This window comes from Staurois parvus, unplaced genomic scaffold (genome assembly GCF_062004578.1).
Source record: "Staurois parvus isolate SC_StPar_1 unplaced genomic scaffold, SC_StPar_1.0 ptg000138l, whole genome shotgun sequence".
In the NCBI taxonomy this organism is placed as follows: domain Eukaryota; kingdom Metazoa; phylum Chordata; class Amphibia; order Anura; family Ranidae; genus Staurois; species Staurois parvus.
The window spans coordinates 1,232,160-1,252,705 of NW_028317934.1; the positions used below are offsets into that span (position 1 = coordinate 1,232,160).

The 20,546-nt window shown below is 40.1% G+C and overlaps 1 protein-coding gene across 2 annotated transcripts in view; it reads right to left on the reverse strand.

Annotated features, from left to right (window-relative positions):
• The window catches only part of ELP4 (elongator acetyltransferase complex subunit 4), a 371,616-nt gene that overhangs the window by 110,663 nt on the left and 240,407 nt on the right, over positions 1-20,546 (reverse strand). For both annotated transcript variants that reach the window (XM_089673478.1, XM_089673477.1), the window contains one exon: positions 19,092-19,198. In XM_089673478.1, the coding sequence (XP_089529604.1) occupies positions 19,092-19,198 (107 nt within the window). The remainder of the gene's footprint in view (positions 1-19,091; positions 19,199-20,546) is intronic.

Below are 20,546 nucleotides of genomic sequence, written 5' to 3' on the forward strand. Positions count from 1 at the left end.
CTTTGATGTACGTTTTATAATATGCTTTGCGGCAATAAATCTTTAATAAACTTACTATACTATGAGGATTTTTTTGTTTCTTGAATGGGTTTGTCCTCTGAGGATAAATATTTTCTGCAGGTTTTTTTCTCTGTTCAGTTTTTGAAGTTAAAGTTTGGAGCTCTACCATTGTCTGGATCATAGCCAATTTTTTGAATCATCCAGCGGGTGCTTTTATTCATCTACCATTGGGGGCCAGTTTGATCCTTTGACGTTATTAAGTGTCCAGATCCGTGGCATGCATTTGGATTCTTTATTGCGCAATTTGACCCAACCTTAACCGGGGGTCAAGTTTATCTGGTAAAAGGCAGAATTTTTCGGGTGTTGGTGATGGTGGATTTCCTTCATCATCTTGACCAGATTTAAAGTATTCATGACAACACTAATGTACCAATTAAGGGGCGTATTCTATCCCATATTTCCTTCGCTTGTGTGGACTATTTACTTACTTTGTGTTTACATTAATTTTTTTGGTTATATGTAGTGCCGCACTTTTATGTTTTATCATCAAAAGATTCGCTCTAGACTTTAGATGCAGATGTTCCATCCTTCACATGTGCAGCCAGGGCAGTGCTTTCATCACAATTTGTTCTGGTTATCTCTATTTCACAAGTGCAATAAAAAGGAATGTAAGGACCATCTACTCACCCATCCAATCATTGCAGACAATATAACTGCACAGGACAGCAGAAGTGGCCCGCTCAACACTAGTTGGGCGCTGCAAAAGTAGGAAGTGTCTGCATCTGAGGTCTTTACGCATTAAAGTGTTACTAAACCCACAACAGTAAAATCAGTCTGTATATGCAGTAAAGCATGCTTGTTATACTCATTGTGGAACCTAAGGGGTTAATCCTCTGCATTGTGTAAAAATGCGGTTTGATCCTGACTTCTCTGATCCCCCCTTCTTCCAGTGTCCCCCTCATCTCCTGATAAGACATATCGCGTGGAGTCACTCTGCACAGGCTCAGTATGGTGTGTATTGCTAGAGAGGTTTTTTTTTCTTCTTGGAAGCGTGCATGTGATCGGCACAGGGCCAACCAGAGCTGTCCAGACAGAGGTCAGGAGTTCTGCATCCTCCTAGAGCAAAACGAAAACTCCTCCTACAAGCATTAACATGTGCTCAGCTGGACAGTGTCACATGATCGTTCTAACTGCTGATGAGAAAAGGTGTTGAGCAGTTTATATTTACTAAAATAATTGCACTTCTATGCTCTATCTACTGTTGGAGAACAGATAGAGTGAATACAGGGTCCGGGGTTTAGTAATACTTTAAGTATGTAGACAAAAATCTCAAATAATCTGTAAGATGTTAGTATACATTTCAGTCAGTTTCCAATGTACCTGTTATGCACTTCCAAAATGCATTTAACTGATGAATTTTAACATTAATTTATAGATGGACCGGAGACGAACATATAGACTATAGGGTGCCTAGAGTGCTATTTTAATACTGATTTGTTGCCATGAACCTTATTAAAAGGCCTGACATGACAGTAGAACTGTGAAAGATATATAAAAGGAAAATAAACAGGCTTTTTATGACCCAAGGGAAAGTCAACACGGTGATGGTATCAACCATTTGGAAAAATAGCAGAGATGCCTTAGGCTTCCTCTTCCATTCGCACATGTCAGTGTCATTACAGCATCAAAGTGAAATATATCAGATAGTAAAAAACTAGTGAACACAAATTTTGTATTTACTTCAGCCCAATTCAGTTATTTTTATTGTTCATAGTACATTATTTAAAAGCTGATCTCCAGGCATCTAAAAAAGACACAAATGAATGCAGCTCTATATTTATAACTGCACTTGTTTTAAATGCAAGCAGTGAAAGTACCTGAATTTGACATATCAGCCTCTTGTAATCTCCTGTGTAGCAGAGCTTAAAATGGGAGAGAGAGAGAAGCAGCACAAAGGAAATGCAGTGCTCATAAGCTAACCAGGAAAATTATGTTAGGACTGTTACAGTGCTCCTGTGGTAACAAGGAAAATGCTGACAGGAGGAGAAAGCAGAGTGATATATAGATGAGCTAACCTGCTTCTCCTTTCACTGTCCAGCCACAGGCTCTGCTGTGCGTCATATGTATAAATACCAGAACTGGATAGACAGTTTAGCTTTTAAGATTGTTACAGTACTGAACACATTACTCCACTGCTAGAAGTGAATTGAAATTTTATTTAGAGGCTGCCAGGTATTGTCTCTTTGCCTATAAGCCCCTCCCCCTCACATTTGATCGGCCCATCACTATGATGTTCAGCTTTGCTGGTCAATATGAATGTGTAGAAGGCATGTAAGCTTTATCAGGAAGAGCTGAAGATTTACCTGTTAAAAAGGCTTGATACTTACCCATTATAAGAAGGTTTGGTAAGCTGCCGGGTGTATTTAGGAGTTCTTGTCCAGTATTAAAAGCAGAGGTTCTTAGGTCACTTTACCTGCAAATGGGTGCAGGAGTGGATTGATGCATTACTCAAAAAAAAAACCGAATTGCTATGTGGGTAGGCATAATTTTCAGTGTTGATTAAAGTACACGTTTAAATTTTATAACTCTTTACAGTTATAAGAAAAATTGCTTCATAAAAATCCCTTTTGCTAGATAAAGCAAAGGCAAATGAATGGATCTTCAATAACATTGGGTTACAGTAGATGAACTGCTATCATATCATTTAGCGAGGAAATATCCCAAATTTTTGACATACTTGGAAAACTTACCTAATCGGGAAAGCTTTAGTATGTGTCTAGTCATGTAGCCATCTTTTAGTCAATCATCAGAAAATCAAAGGCAAATTGGCATGACTCAACCCAAACTTTAATACCGCATGATTGTGTCGTGTAAGCTTGTTTTGTGCGAGGGCTGCTGTGGTTTTAGCAGAGAGATTAACGACCGGACCTAAGCTGGCCTGCAAACCTTGCCCTTCTGATGCCTCCAAGCCTTTGAAGTCTGACCACCATACCTGGCATAACAACAGTGGGAACTAGACTGGTGTCACTTCTAATCAGGTTTCCTGCCTTAGCACTGCTAACTATGGCTCTCACTAATTGGCCCAATTGCGGATTATACCTTTTTCTACGAGATTCAAGACAATAATTTAGTCAAATGATGGTTTTTATCTCCTCCTAATTAAGATTCCAAAGTGGGAAGAAATAGGATTAGACAACTAACCTTCACATTATTGCTTTTTTAAAGAGTTTATTCACTTTTGTACCAGTGCATTGGAGAAATTTGTAGGTAAAAATATAACAAACTTACTTTTATGGTTTGATTATTAAAGTGTGACTTCTAGCTAATATCCTGTTACTGAACTTACAATAACTACTACTTTGCAATGTATCTACAGTATTTTTAAAGTGTATCCAAAGAAAATATTTATTTCATTTTGAATAGAATAGAGAGAATCTGTACACATGGATGGAAAATACCTTTTCGGTTATTACACCTGCCCAGTTTACATCTGTGATTAAAGAACACCTCCCCCTCTCCTCAAACCATAACAAAGGGGGTGGTGTTCTGTGGTTCACAGAGGTACACCAGGCAAGGCGGATTGCACTCCGGAGTGCACAGGAATGTACAAGCTTACTGGATTTCTGGCGGGATCATTAGGTATTCCTTTGCACTTTCAGTATATAACAAAACAAAGTTCATTGTTAGGGTTGGCAAATCCCAAAAAACGGGGTGTGCCTGTACGGTGATAACTTGTTTTGTTTAGGGGAGAGGAGAAACCATTCTACTTATCTGATCCTCTGCTGGAGGAGCTCCCCCTGCGAATCGGCAGTGGACTGTCCCTCAACATCCTCAGTCCAGAGCAGGGCCTATCCTGCTCTAGTCCTGCTCTAGTCTAGATGACATCAAGACCCTAGACTGCGAGAGCGAGGGGGTACAGAAGCTGTGGGGAGCAAAGGATTGGGTAAGAATATCTCCTGTTAATGTTCTCATAGACATAAACAAGCAATTAAGCCTTGCAGTGTGGACACAGTCCCACTGCTAGGCGTAATTTTTTATTTGCCTGGAATTGGGCTTTAATTAATACTATACTGGGCAAAAAAGAGCTAGTTTAGCTAACTAATGCAAAATAAGCTCCTCTAGATGCAAGATTATATTTCCTGATAGAACTGCTGCAACAACCTCAAAATCCCAACTTCCAGAGTGTTGGAACATACTGTATGTACACCCACCCTCAATCCTACAATGCAATGCTCAATGCCTGAGAGACCTATCACCAATTCTGAGTGTTTGGCGCTAGGAGTGTCTAAACTTATACAAATACACACTTTCAGAAAGTTGGGAGTTGCCTTGGAGATTCACAAAGTTCGAGTGGCAATGTGTCCAACATTAATATAACAGACCCCCCCCCTTTTTTCCCCTTTCCTTCAATCTCCTCACATTCTGCCTCCCTTACCCTTCATGGGCTGGCAGTACTCCATCGGAAGAGCTTACAAATAGGAGGATCATATTGGCCATAGTGTACATTTTACAACCTGATGCCACATTGTAATTTACCCTGCACCATTAAGAGTACATGCCCTTCCCCTTCCAGGAGCGGGATACCATCAGCCTTCTCCCTAACTTTATGTGATTACCTCTACCCCCTTGTATGTCGTCCTATTGTGCCTGGTGTCACAAGTTGAACTCCAAGTGGTAAATGTGTTTCCATGCAGCATATTTATATTCAGACGCTTGCATTTTATCATTTGTTTTTCCTTGATTTTTCCTTGTTTTTTCATGACATCTGCTTCTAGTGATATAAAGTAATCGCTCTGTAAGGTGCAACGAGCATGGAATCAAGTTTTCTGTTTTGCTGTGACCTAGATCTGGGTTTGAGAACCTCTTATTACTTGAATGTAATTTTGTTGAATTGTAAATGGCACATATTTTCAATAACGTTTGCGTGGGGGAAAAAAAATATAACAGAAAAGTTAGTCTGGTGGCACTTTTGCACCAGCTGGTTTAGCGTAGTTTTTTTTTTTTTCACTATAGGTGTACATTATTAGTACCTAGATATTGGATATTCCTTTGGTCATACATAGAGTGAGAAGGCATCTCCTTTGTCAGGCTGGTGCCCTGAATAACAAATATACAGTTGTGTTCAAAATAATAGCAGTCAGACATCACTAACCTAACCAATCACTGTTTTTGGTAGAAATGATATTTCTACATAGCAAATAATTTACTAGCAGGTGTAGTAGAGTAACAGAAATCCAACAGACCCAACAGTCATGACATGCATGCTGCTGATTCTGTGTAATTGAATCACTAATTGAAAGGGGCATGTTCAAAATAATAGCAGTGTGGAGCTCTATTAGTGAGGTCATTCATTCTTTGAAAAACAGGTGGCAATTATTGCCCTTATTTAAGGAAGGAAGGCAGCAAATGTTGTACATGCTGGTTACAGTGCATTTCTCTCTGAAATTCTGAGGAAAATGGGTCGTTCCAGACATTGTTCAGAAGAACAACGTACCTTGATTAAAAAGTTGATAGGAGAGGGGAAAACATATAAAGAAGTGCAGAAAATGATAGGCTGCTCAGCTAAAACGATCGCAAATGCTTTAAAATGGCAACCAAAACCTGAAAGACTTGGAAGAAAGCGAAAAACTACCATTCGAATGAATAGAATAGCCAAAATGGCAAGGGCTCAGCCAACAATCAGCTCCAGGAAGATCAAAGAAGGTCTAAAGTTACCTGTGAGTACTGTTACAATTAGAAGACGCCTATGTGAAGCCAAGCTATCTGCAAGAAGCCCCCGCAAAGTCCCACTGTTGAAAAAAAGACGTGCTGAAGAGGTTACAATTTGCCAAAGAGCACATTGACTGGCCTAAAGAGAAATGGCGCAACATTTTGTGGACTGATGAAAGTAAGTTTGTTCTTTTTGGGTCTAGTGGCTGGAGACAGTTTGTCAGACGACCCCCAAACACTGAATTCAAGCCACAGTACACTGTGAAGACAGTGAAACATGGTGGTGCAAGCATCATGATATGGGGATGTTCCTCATACTACGGTGTTGGGCCTATTTATCGCATACCAGGGATCATGGATCAGTTTGAATACATCAGAATACTTGAAGAGGTCATGCTGCCTTATGCTGAAGAGGAAATGCCCTTGAAATGGGTGTTCCAACAAGACAACGACCCCAAACACACCAGTAAACGTGCAACATCTTGGTTCCAGACCAACAAGATTGACGTTATGGAGTGGCCAGCCCAATCCCCGGATCTTAATCCAATAGAAAACTTGTGGGGTGACATCAAAAATGCAGTTTCCGAGGCAAAACCAAGAAATGGAGAAGAACTGTGGAATGTAGTCCAATCATCCTGGGCTGGAATACCTGTTCACAGGTGCCAGAAGTTGGTTGACTCCATGCAACACAGAACGACGAAATATTAATTGATTCAAAGGAAAATAAAATCTTCAAACATTTTTCAGTTTATATAGTGAATGTTTGAGTTTGTAATGAAGAATACAAACACTGCTATTTTTTTTTAACAGTCTAATATTCACTTTTTTTCAATTTTTGTAGAGGAACACCACAAATTTGATATATTTTTCTTCATGTTTTGATTTGGAATAGAATGTGTAGTGTTCCCAATGCATTTGTGTATATGGAAATAAAAGCTATTAGAAGGATTTTGAGCTTTATTCACTTTTTTCAACACACTGCTATTTTTTTTAACACAACTGTATATACACTGCTCCAAAAAAATGAAAAGAACACTTACTTTTTATAGCACCAAGTCAATTAAACTCCTGGGATATTGATCTGAGCAGTAAAGTAGCAGAGGGGGTTGTTAATCAGTTTCAGCTGCTTTGGTGTTAATGAAATTAATGAAAAGGTGCACTAGATGGGCAACAATGAGACAAACTCAAAAACAGGAATGGTTTTACAGGTGGAGGCCAGTGACATTTTTTCCCTACTCACCATTTCTGACTGTTTTTAAATTGTTTTGCATTTGGCTAGGGTCAGTGTCACTACTGGTAGCATGAGGCGATACCTGGACCCTACAGAGGTTGCACAGGCAGTCCAACTCCTCCAGGATGGCACATAAATATGTGCCATTGCCAGAAGGTTTGCGGTGTCTCTAAGCACAGTCTCAGGACCATGGAGGAGATTCCAGGAGACAGGCAGTTACTTTAGGAGAGCTGGACAGGGGCATAGAAGGTCCTTAACCCATAAGCAGGACCAGTATCTGCTCTTTTGTGTGAGGAGGAACAGGATGAGCACTGCCAGAGCCCTACAAAATGACCTCCAGCAGGCCACAGGTGTGAATGTCTCTGACTAAACAATCAAAAACAGACTTCATGAGGATAGCCTGAGGGCCCGACATCATCTACTGGGCCCTGTGCTCACTACCTGGCACCATAGAGCTTGATTGACATTTGCCATTGAACACCAGAAATGGCAGGTTCTCCACTGGCGCCTTGTGCTTTTCACAGATGAGAGCAGGTTCACCCTGAGCACATTTGATGGACGTGAAAGGGTCTGAAGAAACAGTGGAGAACGTTATGCTGCCTGTAACATCATTCAGCATGGCAGTTTTGGTGGTGGGTCAGTGATGGCCTGGGGAGGCATATCCATAGGGGGACACACAGACCTCTACAGGCTAGACAATGGAACCCTGACTGCCATTATTATTTATTTATTTCAGGTCCTTATATAGCGCCATCAATTTACGCAGCGCTTTACATATATATTGTACATTCACATCAGTCTTTAACCCTCAAGGGGCATACAATCTAAGGTCCCTAACTCACATTCATAAATACACATACTAGGGCCAATTTAGACAGGATCCGATTCACCTACCAGCATGTCTTTGGAGTGTGGGAGGAAACCACTGTACCCCGAGGAAACCCACGCAGGCAACATGCAAACCCACGCAGACAACATGCAAACTCCAGGCAGGTGGTGCCGTGGTTGGGATTCGAACCAACGACCCTAGTACTGCCAGGCGGAAGTGCTAACCATTTAGCCACTGTGCTGCCCGATACCATTAGGTATCGGAATGAAATCCTTGGACCCATTGTCAGACCCTATGCTGGTGCAGTGGATCCTGGGATCCTCCTAGTGCACGACAATGATCGACCTCATGTGGCGAGAATATTGCAGGCAGTTCCTGGAGGATGAAGGAATTGATACCATTGAATGGCCCCCATGCTCACCTGACCTAAATCCAATAGAACACCTCTGGGACATCATATTTTGGTCCATCCGATGTGGCCAGGTTGCATGTCAGACTGTTCAGGAGCTCAGTGATGCCCTGGTCCAGATCTGGGAGGAAACACCCCAGGACACCATCTGTCATCTCATTAGGAGCATGCTCCGACATTGTCAGGCATGCATACAAGCACGTGGGGGCCGTGCAAACTACTGAGTACCATTTTGAATTGCTGCAATGAAATTTCAGCAAAATGGACTAGCATGCTACATCATTTTTTCACTCTGATTTTCGGGTTGTCTTTGAATTCAGTCCTCTGTAGGTTGATAATTTTCATCTCCATCAAACAATGGGGCATTCTTACGTTCCTAACACATTACCCAGTCCATATCAGTATAGATATCCAGCATGATATTTTTCCCCATTGAGATCTGATGTGTTTTCCAAGTGTTCCTTTAATTTTTTTGAGCAGTGTATATACACTATATTGCCAAAAGTATTGGGACACCTGCCTTTACACGCACATGGACTTTACTGGCATCCCAGTCTTAGTCCGTAGGGTTCAATATTTAGTTGGCCCACCCTTTGCAGATATAACAGCTTCAACTATTCGAGTAAGGCTGTCCACAAGGTTTAGGAGTGAGTCTATGGGAATGTTTGACCATTCTTTCAGAAGTGCATTTGTTAGGTCAGGCACTGATGACGGACAAGAAGGCCTGGCTCACAGTCTCAGCTCTAATTCATCCCAAAGGTGTTCTGTCGGGTTGAGGTCAGGACTCTGTGCAGAACAGTCAAGTTTCTCCACCCCAAACTCACTCATCCATGTCTTTATGGACCTTGCTTTGTGCACTGCTTTACAGTCATGATGGAACAGGAAGGGGCCATCCCACAAAGTTGGGAGCATAGAATTGTCCAAAATGTCTTGGTATGCTGACTCCATAAGAGCTCCCTTCACTGGAACTGCAATGCAGTCAGGCATGTACTGTTCTCCTGGCAACCTCCAAACCCAGACACATCCATCAGATTGCCAGACAGAGAAGCGTGATCCATCACTCCAGAGAACACGTCTCCACTGCTCTAGAGTCCAGTGGCGGCGTGCTTTACACCACTGGATCTGACGCTTTTCATAGCAATTGGTGATGTAAGGTTTGGATGTAGCTGCTCAGCTATGGAAACCCATTCCATGAAGCTCTCTACGCACTGTTGTGCTAATCTGAAGGCCACACAAAGTTTGGAGATCTTTAGCAGACAGTTGGCGACTTATGCGCACTGTGCACTTCAGCATGTGCTGACCCTGCTCTGTCATTTTACGTGGCTTACCACTTTGTGGCTGAGTTGCTGTTCTTCCCAGTTCCTTCCACTCTGTTACAATACCATGAACAGTTGACCCTGGAATATTTAGTAGCAAGGAAATTTCATGGATGGACTTATTGCACAGGTGGTAACCTATCACGGTACCACGCTTGAAATCACTGAGCTCCTGAGAGCGACCCATTCTTTCAAAAATGTTTGTAGAAGCAGTCTGCATGCCTAGGTGCTTGCTTTTATACACCTGTGGCCATGGAGGTGATTGGAACACCTGAATCCAATGATTTGGAGGCGTGTCCCAATACATCTGACAATATACTGTGTGTGTGTATATATACACACACACCACACACATACATATATATTATTTTTTTTTTATCTTATACAGTTATCAGTTATTAAATAACACACTTCAAATTGATTACAATTTGTTTTGTCACGCTATAGTATTTTTTTAAATAAACTTTAACACTGGCTGTAACTAGTAACTATTGCAAAAGAACTAAAAAACCCAAGAGACATTGCTTTTGACATGATTGATCGTAAAGGACAGCCCTGGAATTTCAGGCACCTATACAAATGACCTGCAAAAGGAGTGGGCTGATTAACAATTAACTACTCCCAATAAGATAGGATAATTAAGCACACCATTGAGCATTAGTTGGCAGGAGGGCAAGTGTGTCAATGGTTAGCACCTACTTGTGATTTTTAGGACAGAGCTAAAATGTGAAGAAAGTGAAAGCAGACACTTAAGTGTCACTAGCATGTAGCTGACTGAAGGGTGCACAAGGTCACTATAGGGCCACAATGGTCATTTAAGGGTGACATCCCACAGACCAAAGTCATGCCAACCTGGATAGACCATCATTTGGCAAGGACCTAAAATATGCTAATTTATTGGTGGCAATTCTCTTTTTAATGGCCTAAAGACAAGCGGCCTACTTAAAATTCAAACTTCAAAGGAGATTAGGGAAAGAGGTTTGCAGGGCTTATTGGACAGCATTGTTTAAAACATAAGCCCTAACTATATTTGTAAACCCCACAGAAGATGCCACTTTTGCTAATGGAACATTTTTTCAGTAAAAGAGAAATGTATAGCCTGCTACTGCTGATCTTTTCTTATCAATGATAATTGCCTGGCTGCCATACTGATCCTCTGCTTTCTAAAGTTTTTGAGTCACAGATCGAGTATGCATATCATTAGTTTTGACTTTCTGTATATACATTCTAGCCTACAGGCTTAAAAAATATTGAAGAAGGTCTACACAGCAGCAAGGAAACTGGCATATCTGGAAAGAAGTCTTTTGTGTACATATTGCCCACAGAGGGAATTCAAGGAAGTGTTTCCTTGAAGACACATGCAAATAAGTCTAAAGGATTAGTTCAGTGGGGCTGGAGAGACAACCAATAAGGGCTGCTACATGATGGGGATTCAAGTATGCCTGACATACCAATGATACAAAAAGGAAAGTTTTTTGAGAGTGTGGAACAGCATTGTAATGAGGCATCCTAACTAGATGAATGGTCAGCTGACATTTTCGTCCCTCTCCTCTGTATCCATAGTAGTTGTCTGACCTCTTTTGATCTTGATCTTTCTCAATATTTGGTAATATTCCACAGTGTCTGTGGTGGTGGCAAGTGATAACAAAAGGGAGTTTTTTTTTCCTTTTGATTGGATTTGGGCATGCACTGTTCTAGATGACATTTGACTTATGAAGATTCTTTTGGGGCATTTAGAATGCACTATAAAAGTTACTTATTGGATTATATTTGTTTACAAATAACTTTGTATGTTGATTCACAAGTTATTTATGACTTCAATTTAAAGAGACAGAAACACAAATTTTGGAAGTTAAATAAGTCTAAATGTGTCTGTAAATCACACATAGGACAGAGTAATTGCTTTAAACATTGAATGAGGAAAGCCCTTAGAGGCCTGCCGCAAAAAACATGGCATTACCCAGAAGTTGTTCTGCTTTAGAAGAGAGTAATTTATAAATGTCCCTGTTGGTACTATGTATGATGTCAATTCTGAGGTGCTTCACACAACCTTTTACATAAATATGTTAAAAATGGTGGATTGTACTGGAAAAAGGATGAATTACTCTATGACCTCAATGAGATAAATGCCACTCAATTAAAATAAATAAAATACCATGCCATCATCACACATGATCCATATCATTCAGCTTTTCAGTCAATACAGGATCAAACTAATAGAAATATCTGCAGAAAAAAAAAAAAAGAGTATACTTACCTTTCTGACAGCCCATGTCTTGAAATGCCACCATGATTATGCCTCCCAGCAAGTACTCAACAATTTTGGGTGGATATATTACTCTTACCCCTACTGTATTTAGTGGTATCTCCTGCTGGTTCATACAGTATATCACTGATGTACAAGTAGGCAGGAGGAACCACTGCGTATGATGAAGGAAACAGGTATTCAACCCATCCTGCCAGTCAAATACTTGTTGGAGAAGAGAAGCAGAATTGCAAAAGTGTTTCAAAACATAGGCCATCACAAATATAAGTATAGAGCCTCTTATTTTGCAGGTATTGCTATCTGCTGTTGTGACCCTGAAGTAACAAGGTCAGTTTAATCTCTTGCCATCTATATAATGCATATAAGCAGCGCAAATAGTAAGAACTTGAACGTCCGCACATCGCACATATGCGTCCATGGCAGCAGAGGTTTCTGTGCTGAGAGTGTGCTCTCCCAGGACAGAGACCAAGGTGTCAAAGACAGCTCTCAGTCTCTAGTAATGAACAGGAGCAGTCAGGACCAGCTCCCAAACATGTGACACCTAATCACAGTGGTCATGTGATCAGGCAGACCTTCCTTTCCCTCCGGACATAATAGCCCTGTTCAAGGGATGCCAGGGCTGGGAGGGAAGGGATTAACAAATAAGCACGACACATTTCACAGTTTTATATTCTTATAGCTTTCCTTCTTTTGAAGTGCTCTGCATTCGGTCACATGACATCTTGGCGCTGCAAAGGAAGTCAATTCTGGATGGCTGCCCTCTGCCAGGTGCTGTGATTGTAGGTCTGAAAAGGGAGAGGTAGCTATATAATGCACAGAAGCAGTCACTAACTGCTGGTCCTGTTCAAATTGAGGTCCTAATGGGGGAGTATCTGAACTAAAGGCCACCAGCCCAACATATATGTATTGTAATTAGGGGAAAAATACTGCCCCCCGTCTTCCAGTTCCCGTTTGTTTGTCCCCCCCAGAGAGGTGTAAGTTATAAAAGGTCTGTCATGTAAAACACGGCATCACCCAGCAGTCAGGTCAAAAATGGCAGCCTATTCCTGGTTTCTATTAAGTTCTTCAGACAGGTGGGAGTTTATTAAAAAAAACAAAAGAAAAGTGCAATGAAGTGTACCATCTCCTAGCATCCAGTCTTTATTAATCGGTTTTATTGAGAAAGTTCCAGACTTGTGTCTACAGATTGTTGCATATTTCGTTTCCTAATACCATGACTCTATTCCTTAAGGTGGACTTGTCTTCAGATATATTTGACTACGTTATGTGCCCGCATGCTAAGTAACATGTAACACTTACATTTATTTCCTCACACAGAGATCATGGTACTCACCCTGACAATGTCTTTATGTGCTTTCTCTCCAAAAGGATGGCACCATGCCTCAGCATCTACTTCCTGAGATGCTAGTTTTATTGGCTATGTACAATTATTGGCTGTGTTCACAATGTCTGACACAAAACAGCCCTGTTTGTGCTGAAGACTGTGGTGAACTGACTGGATCAGCCACTGGTTGTAGGTGAGTGGTTGCATGGGTGAGTATAGAGATGTCCCACCAGTCACTTGTACCTGATGGTGCATATTGGTGGTAAACCCTCTTAGGTTTTGGGCTGCTGCCTTTCTGGTACGTCCTTGAGGTCATTTCCACACATGGAATAATGGAAAAGAAGGAAAGCCTGATGTTCAAATGAATGCATTTTTGATGGTAGAGTAAGAGGCATTTCTTGAGTAACGACAAGTACATCAAGCCAATGCGTTTCAAAAGAAAAGACTGTCCGTTCTTCAGGGCTGTTGCTGCACTATATTAAATGGGAAAAATTCCCACGTCGGTAATATATTTTCCAGGTTTTCGGAGGAAAAATGAATGATCACAAGAATGACTTGCTGCCCCTAGAATGACAGCAGCCACTCTGTCATTTTTCCTCTGAAACCTGGAAAATATATAACAGGTGTGGGAATTTTCACCATTTAATAGCGTACAGCAACAGCCCTGAAGAAGGGAGAGTCTTTTCTCCAGAAGCGTTGGCTTGATGTACTTGTTACTCTCAATAATTGCCTCTTAATCTACCATCAAAAGTGCATTCTTTTGAACATTGGGCACTCCTTCTTTTCTATTATTACAAATCAGCCCTGGTACAGCTTCTCACCTGAATTTCTAGTTAGATCGATATCACCTTGCAGTCTTACCACTAGAAGAGAGGAAAGTGAGAAAATTATTCCTCCTGCCTGCAGCTTATGGAGCAATCATCTCCATCTAGGAAAAAGTCACTTAACCAGAGCTTATTGACTGCATTGAAATGATAAAGGTATGTTTTATTTTAAATTATACTGTTGCTCCATATCATGATATGCCAGGACTGCATTCATGCAAACAGGTTAAGACGTTTAACAACCGGCCATTCAGCTCTTGTATATAAATGGCTTGATGCCTTCTTTCTGAAGGTAAGGGCCATTTTAAAATGGCCTTCCTTTTGTGGTACTCACGTGCACCCTCTAGTACATGCACAATGTCTGCCGTGTCCATGGACATGGCAGATCACAGAGCAAGGCACAGAGCCAATAAAAATTGGCCTGTACCACATGATGACTGTGACTAATCACAGCGATCACAAATGTAAATAAAGGCTCGTAGCTACGGTTTTGTTTCCTAACTAGACCAGTGCAATCCAGCAACAGTGTTCCTGATCACTGGCCATACCAGTCTTAGTGTCACCAGACCAGTGTTCCTGATTGCTGCCACACCAGTGCCAGTACCACCAGACCAGTGAAGCCAGCAACAGGGTCCCTGATCAGTAGCCACAAAAGTGTCGGTTTCACCAGTGCAAGCCAGCAACAGTGTTCTGATGCTATCACATCAGTGACTTGTCGCCTGGTGCCTGAGCTGACACTCACCTATTTATTGACAGAGTTTTTACCTGCCACCTTGTCTGATACTTGGCCTGTATACGGAACATGTCTCTGCATGAGCCTTCAACTGACCCTGGCCTGTTTGCAGATGACCATGTCTCTGCCTGATGCCTGAACTGACCCATCTGCGCATCCCTCGGTCTATGTTCCTGCGAGGCATCAGTCTCTTGTCATCCTCTGTGGAAAACTGCATTCCTGGAATCACAGGTACTCATTTGTTTGCTCTTTGTTCAGTCTCCTCTACTTCCTGGCCAGTGAACATAGCATTGTGTAGAATTCCTGGGGGTAGCCAAGTACCAGTATGTTAGGCCTGCCTGGCTTATAGGAATGGGGACTGCTACAGAAGAATCTACATTAAGCTATATTCTCTGACCCCTTGTACAGATGAGAGCATTACAGTACACTATTTTTGATAAACTATGGGTTGATTTTTATGATACACAGGATGCAATGTCAAGTACATAATCAGTCCAATCACTGAAAGTGTCTCACATGCGGTATCCCCATACACTGATATGTACTTCTAAGTGTGCCCATACTGTATGTTAGAAACATTTTTACAACTGTGGAGGAAAATACATTTTCATTTTATTTCCACTTTTTCTAAAAATTTGTGGCAAAAAACAAAACCCTTCAAAAGACTCATTATGCCTCTTAAAAATACCTTGTGGTGTCTGATTTCCAAAATGTGTTCATTTTGTGGGTGTTTTCTTTCCTGGCACTCCAGAGACTTCTAAATTGTGATAGGTATTCAGGAAATGAAATGCATAATTTATACTCATTGAAAGCCAAAAGGTGCGCCTTGGATTTCAGGCTCCTCTTTGCAGCTAGGCTACTAAACCGTTTCATATACCATACGTGGTATGCTCATATTTAAAAGGAGCAGCAGAATGTATTTTGGGGTGCTCGGTCTCATTTCCTTTCTTCATTTTCTAAAAACTTGAGAGAAAAAATGTGATTTTTCAAAAGCACACCATGCCTCTTAGTAAATGCATTGGAGAGTCTAGTTTGCAAAATGTGGTCATTTTGTGGGTGTTTCTTCTGCTCTGGCACACCAGGGCCTCAAAAAATGTGATAGGTAGTCAGGAAATAAGATGTCAAACTTATGCCCCTTGAAAGCTTGAAGGTGTTTCTTTGCTGTTGTGCCACTATAAGCATCTATGCAATGAAAAAGGCTCAGCCGTGGTAGCCACATACTCAGGTAGAGTAGAAGACTGTTTGGAGTGTAATTGTAAGTATGCTATGCTGTGTGTTAAATAACAACTTTGTCCTTTTGACAAATTATTGGAAAAGATCATTTAAATGTACAGATTTTTAACAGAAACTAAGGGAAACTTTTTTTTCCAGAGCTGAAAAGTGGCCTGGACAGAAAGGGAGTTTATCATGCCAGTCTTCAAGTGGTAAAGTAAAAAAAAATAATGGTATTACCTTACTAAAGTATACAGAAAATTTGCTTTTTTATGACAAGTAATGAAATTATTGCATTCATTGTTTCACTGATTGGCTATTGTGATTGGCCATTGTGTTCTCTGATTCCAGTGCTGCCACTGTAGCCTTACCCAAACAAATCAGCAGGGAACGTTCCATGGCAAAGAATCATGTGAGCAGAGACTGCAGTCTTGCCTGATAACTAATTTTCTGCAAAGAATTATACAACACTCTAATAAGGGTAAACTGAGTGCACATTCTGCTTTGCGAAGCAATTACAATATGTCCTGGATCACACTGGAAGCTCATTGCTTAAAAAAGCTTTTCAGGAGTCACCCAAAGATTTTTGATGTTAAAACGGAATCATATTTATTTATAGTAATTTAACATGTTTACCCATTAAGTATCTCCATGCTATTCCAATGTTTTTTCTTCCGTATTCATTAAAAGATAATTGCCAATAACATAAATATATATAAGGCTTTCGTCTAGTTAATGCAGGAGGGTTCCAGTCTTGCAAAGCACGGCAAGTAATTAATCATTAGACATAGACTGTTATTGAATTAAGTCTGTGGCCTAGTTTCAACGCATCTTTTAAGACGTTATTGTGTTTTCCCTAATTTGAGGTATCAAATGCCATTATGTTTGCTGAAACTGGATATGATAAACAGTTAAGACATTGCGCATAATTAAAAGTATGTGCACTCATGCAGAAGAACCTGTTAGTGCTTTGCAAGGCTTTGTGTTTTTACATTTACACATATGGACTTTTTATTCAATTTAAGACAAAAAGGAATAGAAATATCTGGGTGTCTATACTACATATTATAATCATTTAATGGACAAAGTATGTACACAAAACTTTAGTACTGTTTTGCTGTCTAAAAAGAAAAAAAAGAGAACAATTGCACACTCCAGATGGCAGGTCTAAAATGCTGTGGCCTAAAGACTATAGCAATGCAGGACATGTAACTGTAATCTCTACGGATCACCATAATAGAACACTTAATGTCAGAAAGGAATGGTGACCTGACCCTTCTCAAACCCTCTCCACTTATTGGCAAAGCAGAAGGCTGGGCCACTGTCAATCCAAAAAAAAGGCCTGAAAGTAAACTGAAAACAAATTAAAGATGAATCAACAAAGAAATAAATTAAGTTTTTTGTTATGAAGGCAGCTCCAAAAAAGCTACAGCTTTCCTCCTCCTTCTAAAAAAGGAATAAAATTAATAACTGGGTGAGTTTACTAAAGGCAAATAGACCGTGTACCTTGCAAGTGCAGTAGCACTCATTTTTCTCAAAGCTTAGTGAATGTGATAATGCTCTACTGATTACCATCATCCAATCATGTGTTCATTACACCTGATTGGGTATTCTTTACAAAGTGAATCTTTACCACATTTACATTTACTAAGGAAAATGAGTGCACCTGCACTTGCAAAATGCACAGTCTATTTGCTTATATTTTAAAATACACCCCAATGGCTCTGCAGCATGTAGATGCTATGTCTGGGTCATGCGTTCCATTGCTTCTCCAGCAGGCCTCCCACAAGTAGAGCGCACACACATCATTGAGCTCTTGTGTGAGTACACCCTATTTACCAAACCTGTTCCTAGGTACGACCATTTGTATTTGTTAGATTATTTACTTATGGACATTAAAGCCAGGTGTTTAGGGTAAGTCTCAACAGCCGATTAAGGACAAGTAACACAAATATTTAATGTAAATGAATAATGCAATATTCACAAGCATCTATTGGAAGCATTTAGAGTGTCTTTCCTGGCATGTTAATGCCTAACTCCAGTTTATAATACAGATAATTCAATTTTCAATTACTTGTAAAACTAAAAATGCAGCTGTGGCTGAAATACTTGCCCTATCTTTGGCACTGTCCCTTCAAATACTCACCAATCTGCAATCCAACACTGCTCCTCTTCCCATCATCATTCAACCTACTTCATTGTGAGCCCAGGGTGTCAAAGACCCAACCCTTGGGGGTATGTCTTCAGGCAGCATGGGCTCATTACGCTGTACTGTCCTCAACAGTATTCAGGACCTGTCCACCACTGAAGGTGGAGAACGTGACCGTACTATAGACAAGTGCCAACATATGCCCTCACTTAACCATTTTAGGTTCTTGTTTCTATCAAGGTTTCAACACAGGATTTCTCAGCTAGAGTTCCTCCAGAGGTTACTAGGGGTTCCTTGAGCAATAAGCTATTTTTGCCTCTCAGATAAGTTCCCACTGACACCACTGATCTTTTTAGCGATCTATAAGGGGGTAATTCTTCCCAATGTCAACAAGTGTAAGAAGCATTCCTCCCACTGACTATCACACTAATGTATCATGAATTGTAGATATAGTAATCTGTATCAGGGGTTCCTTGAGACTGGAACGTTATTTCAAAGGTTCCTCTGTGTTGAAAAGGTTGAGAAAGGCTGTTTTAGCATGAAGTAAGGAATATTTCAGTAGAAGTATAAATAGTAGGTAACTTTATCAGGAAAGAGAAATAATACACCATCACAGGAAGCCAAATGAGAAGACCTGTAAGCCCTCTCCAAAAATATCAAGGAGAACATGGAGGCTGGGGAACCGGTGGGAGAAAAAAAGGTGGCGAAGATGCAATACCATTGTCAAACATTTAAACGCTCCTTTTTTGTTTTTCTACAGTATTGCCCAAGAGGCATAATATATAAAACATATTTTAATGCCTAACAACCACAATCTTTTTCTCTGAAAAAGAAGAGGCAAGGTAGGTGTTAAGTATTCCTTCTTAGCATGTATGAAAACTTTGGAAAAACCTGTAGAATGCATGTAAAACATTAGAGATCTTTGCAATGGTTTGCTAAAACGTCAGTTCCCTGACATTTTCAAAAAGGTCATCATATGCTGCCCCATACATCTGCATTGCTGTGATAAATGATGCCCATCCACAAAGAATCTTGAGCTATTGTCCATATTTTGGGCCGATTCCCACCAAAATCAGCTTAAAATCTTACCTCAATAGAGAAAAGCTTTCTCTTTAACTTAAAAGCCAGGTCTTTGGTGTCTGTTTCATCACAAATCAAACTATTAAGTCGAGGAATCTTGTGGACATACAGCAAACCTGCAGGGGAACAGAAAAGAAGAGTAGGGGGAAGACAAAAAAAAAAGGAGAAACAACATTAGAAAAAAAAATTCTGTCTTGGAGATGAATAAATTAAAGACTTAAAAGGCAGTCTTCGTATATTTGAACACATTCACTCCCTTTTATCTATTTAGACTCGAGCTTGCTTGTGCGACCACTCAAGCAAGCTGGGTGATTATGCTCAAGTAATGAAGCAGAATAAGATAGAGCAGTCCTAGTGCACGGAAAGCTAATTGCACTTTGGTACAGATGTAAAGAGGGATCTTAATACTTGTCAAAGCCACGGCAGATTTGTGTGCGATTTTCTTCTTGTATTTACAGTAAGCAAATCCTGCTATCGCCTTGCAAGCTGCCTACGGCTCTCTTGGACTGAGCTTTATTTTATTAGCTGCACCAATAAGCAGCCAACACAACGCGATTTATGGGTTACTGATAGCCAGTGCAATTCTAATGAAGGCTATTTAATTTTACACCTTGTTGCTAAGCTTGTTTCTGGTGTGAGAAATTGATATTTTTAGAAACTTAAATGGTCAGAAAGACGGGAGACCAAAACCCCTTTTCCTGTTCTAAATTTTTTTTTTTCAACAGGAAAGAAGTGTGTGTCAGTGTTCTGTTCTTGTATACAGGGTTTCAAATGCCATAGGTACACTGCCAGCCTGGCATTCTGTCAGCGGAAATTTATGCTGATCCTTTCTGACAAGGACGCTGGATGGCTTTTTGTGCTGCCGAAAATAATTTCTTAAACAACCCAGGGGTAATTTTCCACGGCTGATAACTGCGAAACGGCTGCAGCCGTCCTGTTTTGAGGAAGAAACAACTTCTATACAACGTATAAGGGGTATTTAATTATACTAGAGGATAAAAAAAAAAATCACATTGAATAACTTATCACATTTAATTATTAAGATCCAATTCTGACCATATTTATTTTAAAGTGCTTCAGTTTAAAAAATATTATTTGCTTTCCTTGATGTTTTTATCTGTTTAAATATTAAAATAATGAATATTATGGCTTTATGGTTAAATCTAAAATTTCTTACTTTTGATAAAAATAAATTGTACCAGCTGAGGTGGAAAGCGTTTTAATTTTAACAAAGCAAAAATGCTAGCTAGAAGTTTAAAGCTGTTAATAAACGTGGGTCATTTTAAATAAACTGCTTCAATTTTACTATTTATTATATAATATAGATTTATTACATATTTAATATATTAATACTTGAACTGTAAAGCCAAAAAGTTACCAATAAAAACAGAAAAAAAATACAAAAACAAAACAGAAGTTACTTTATGAAAGCAATTAAAAAAATAAAACAAAATAAGGAAAATA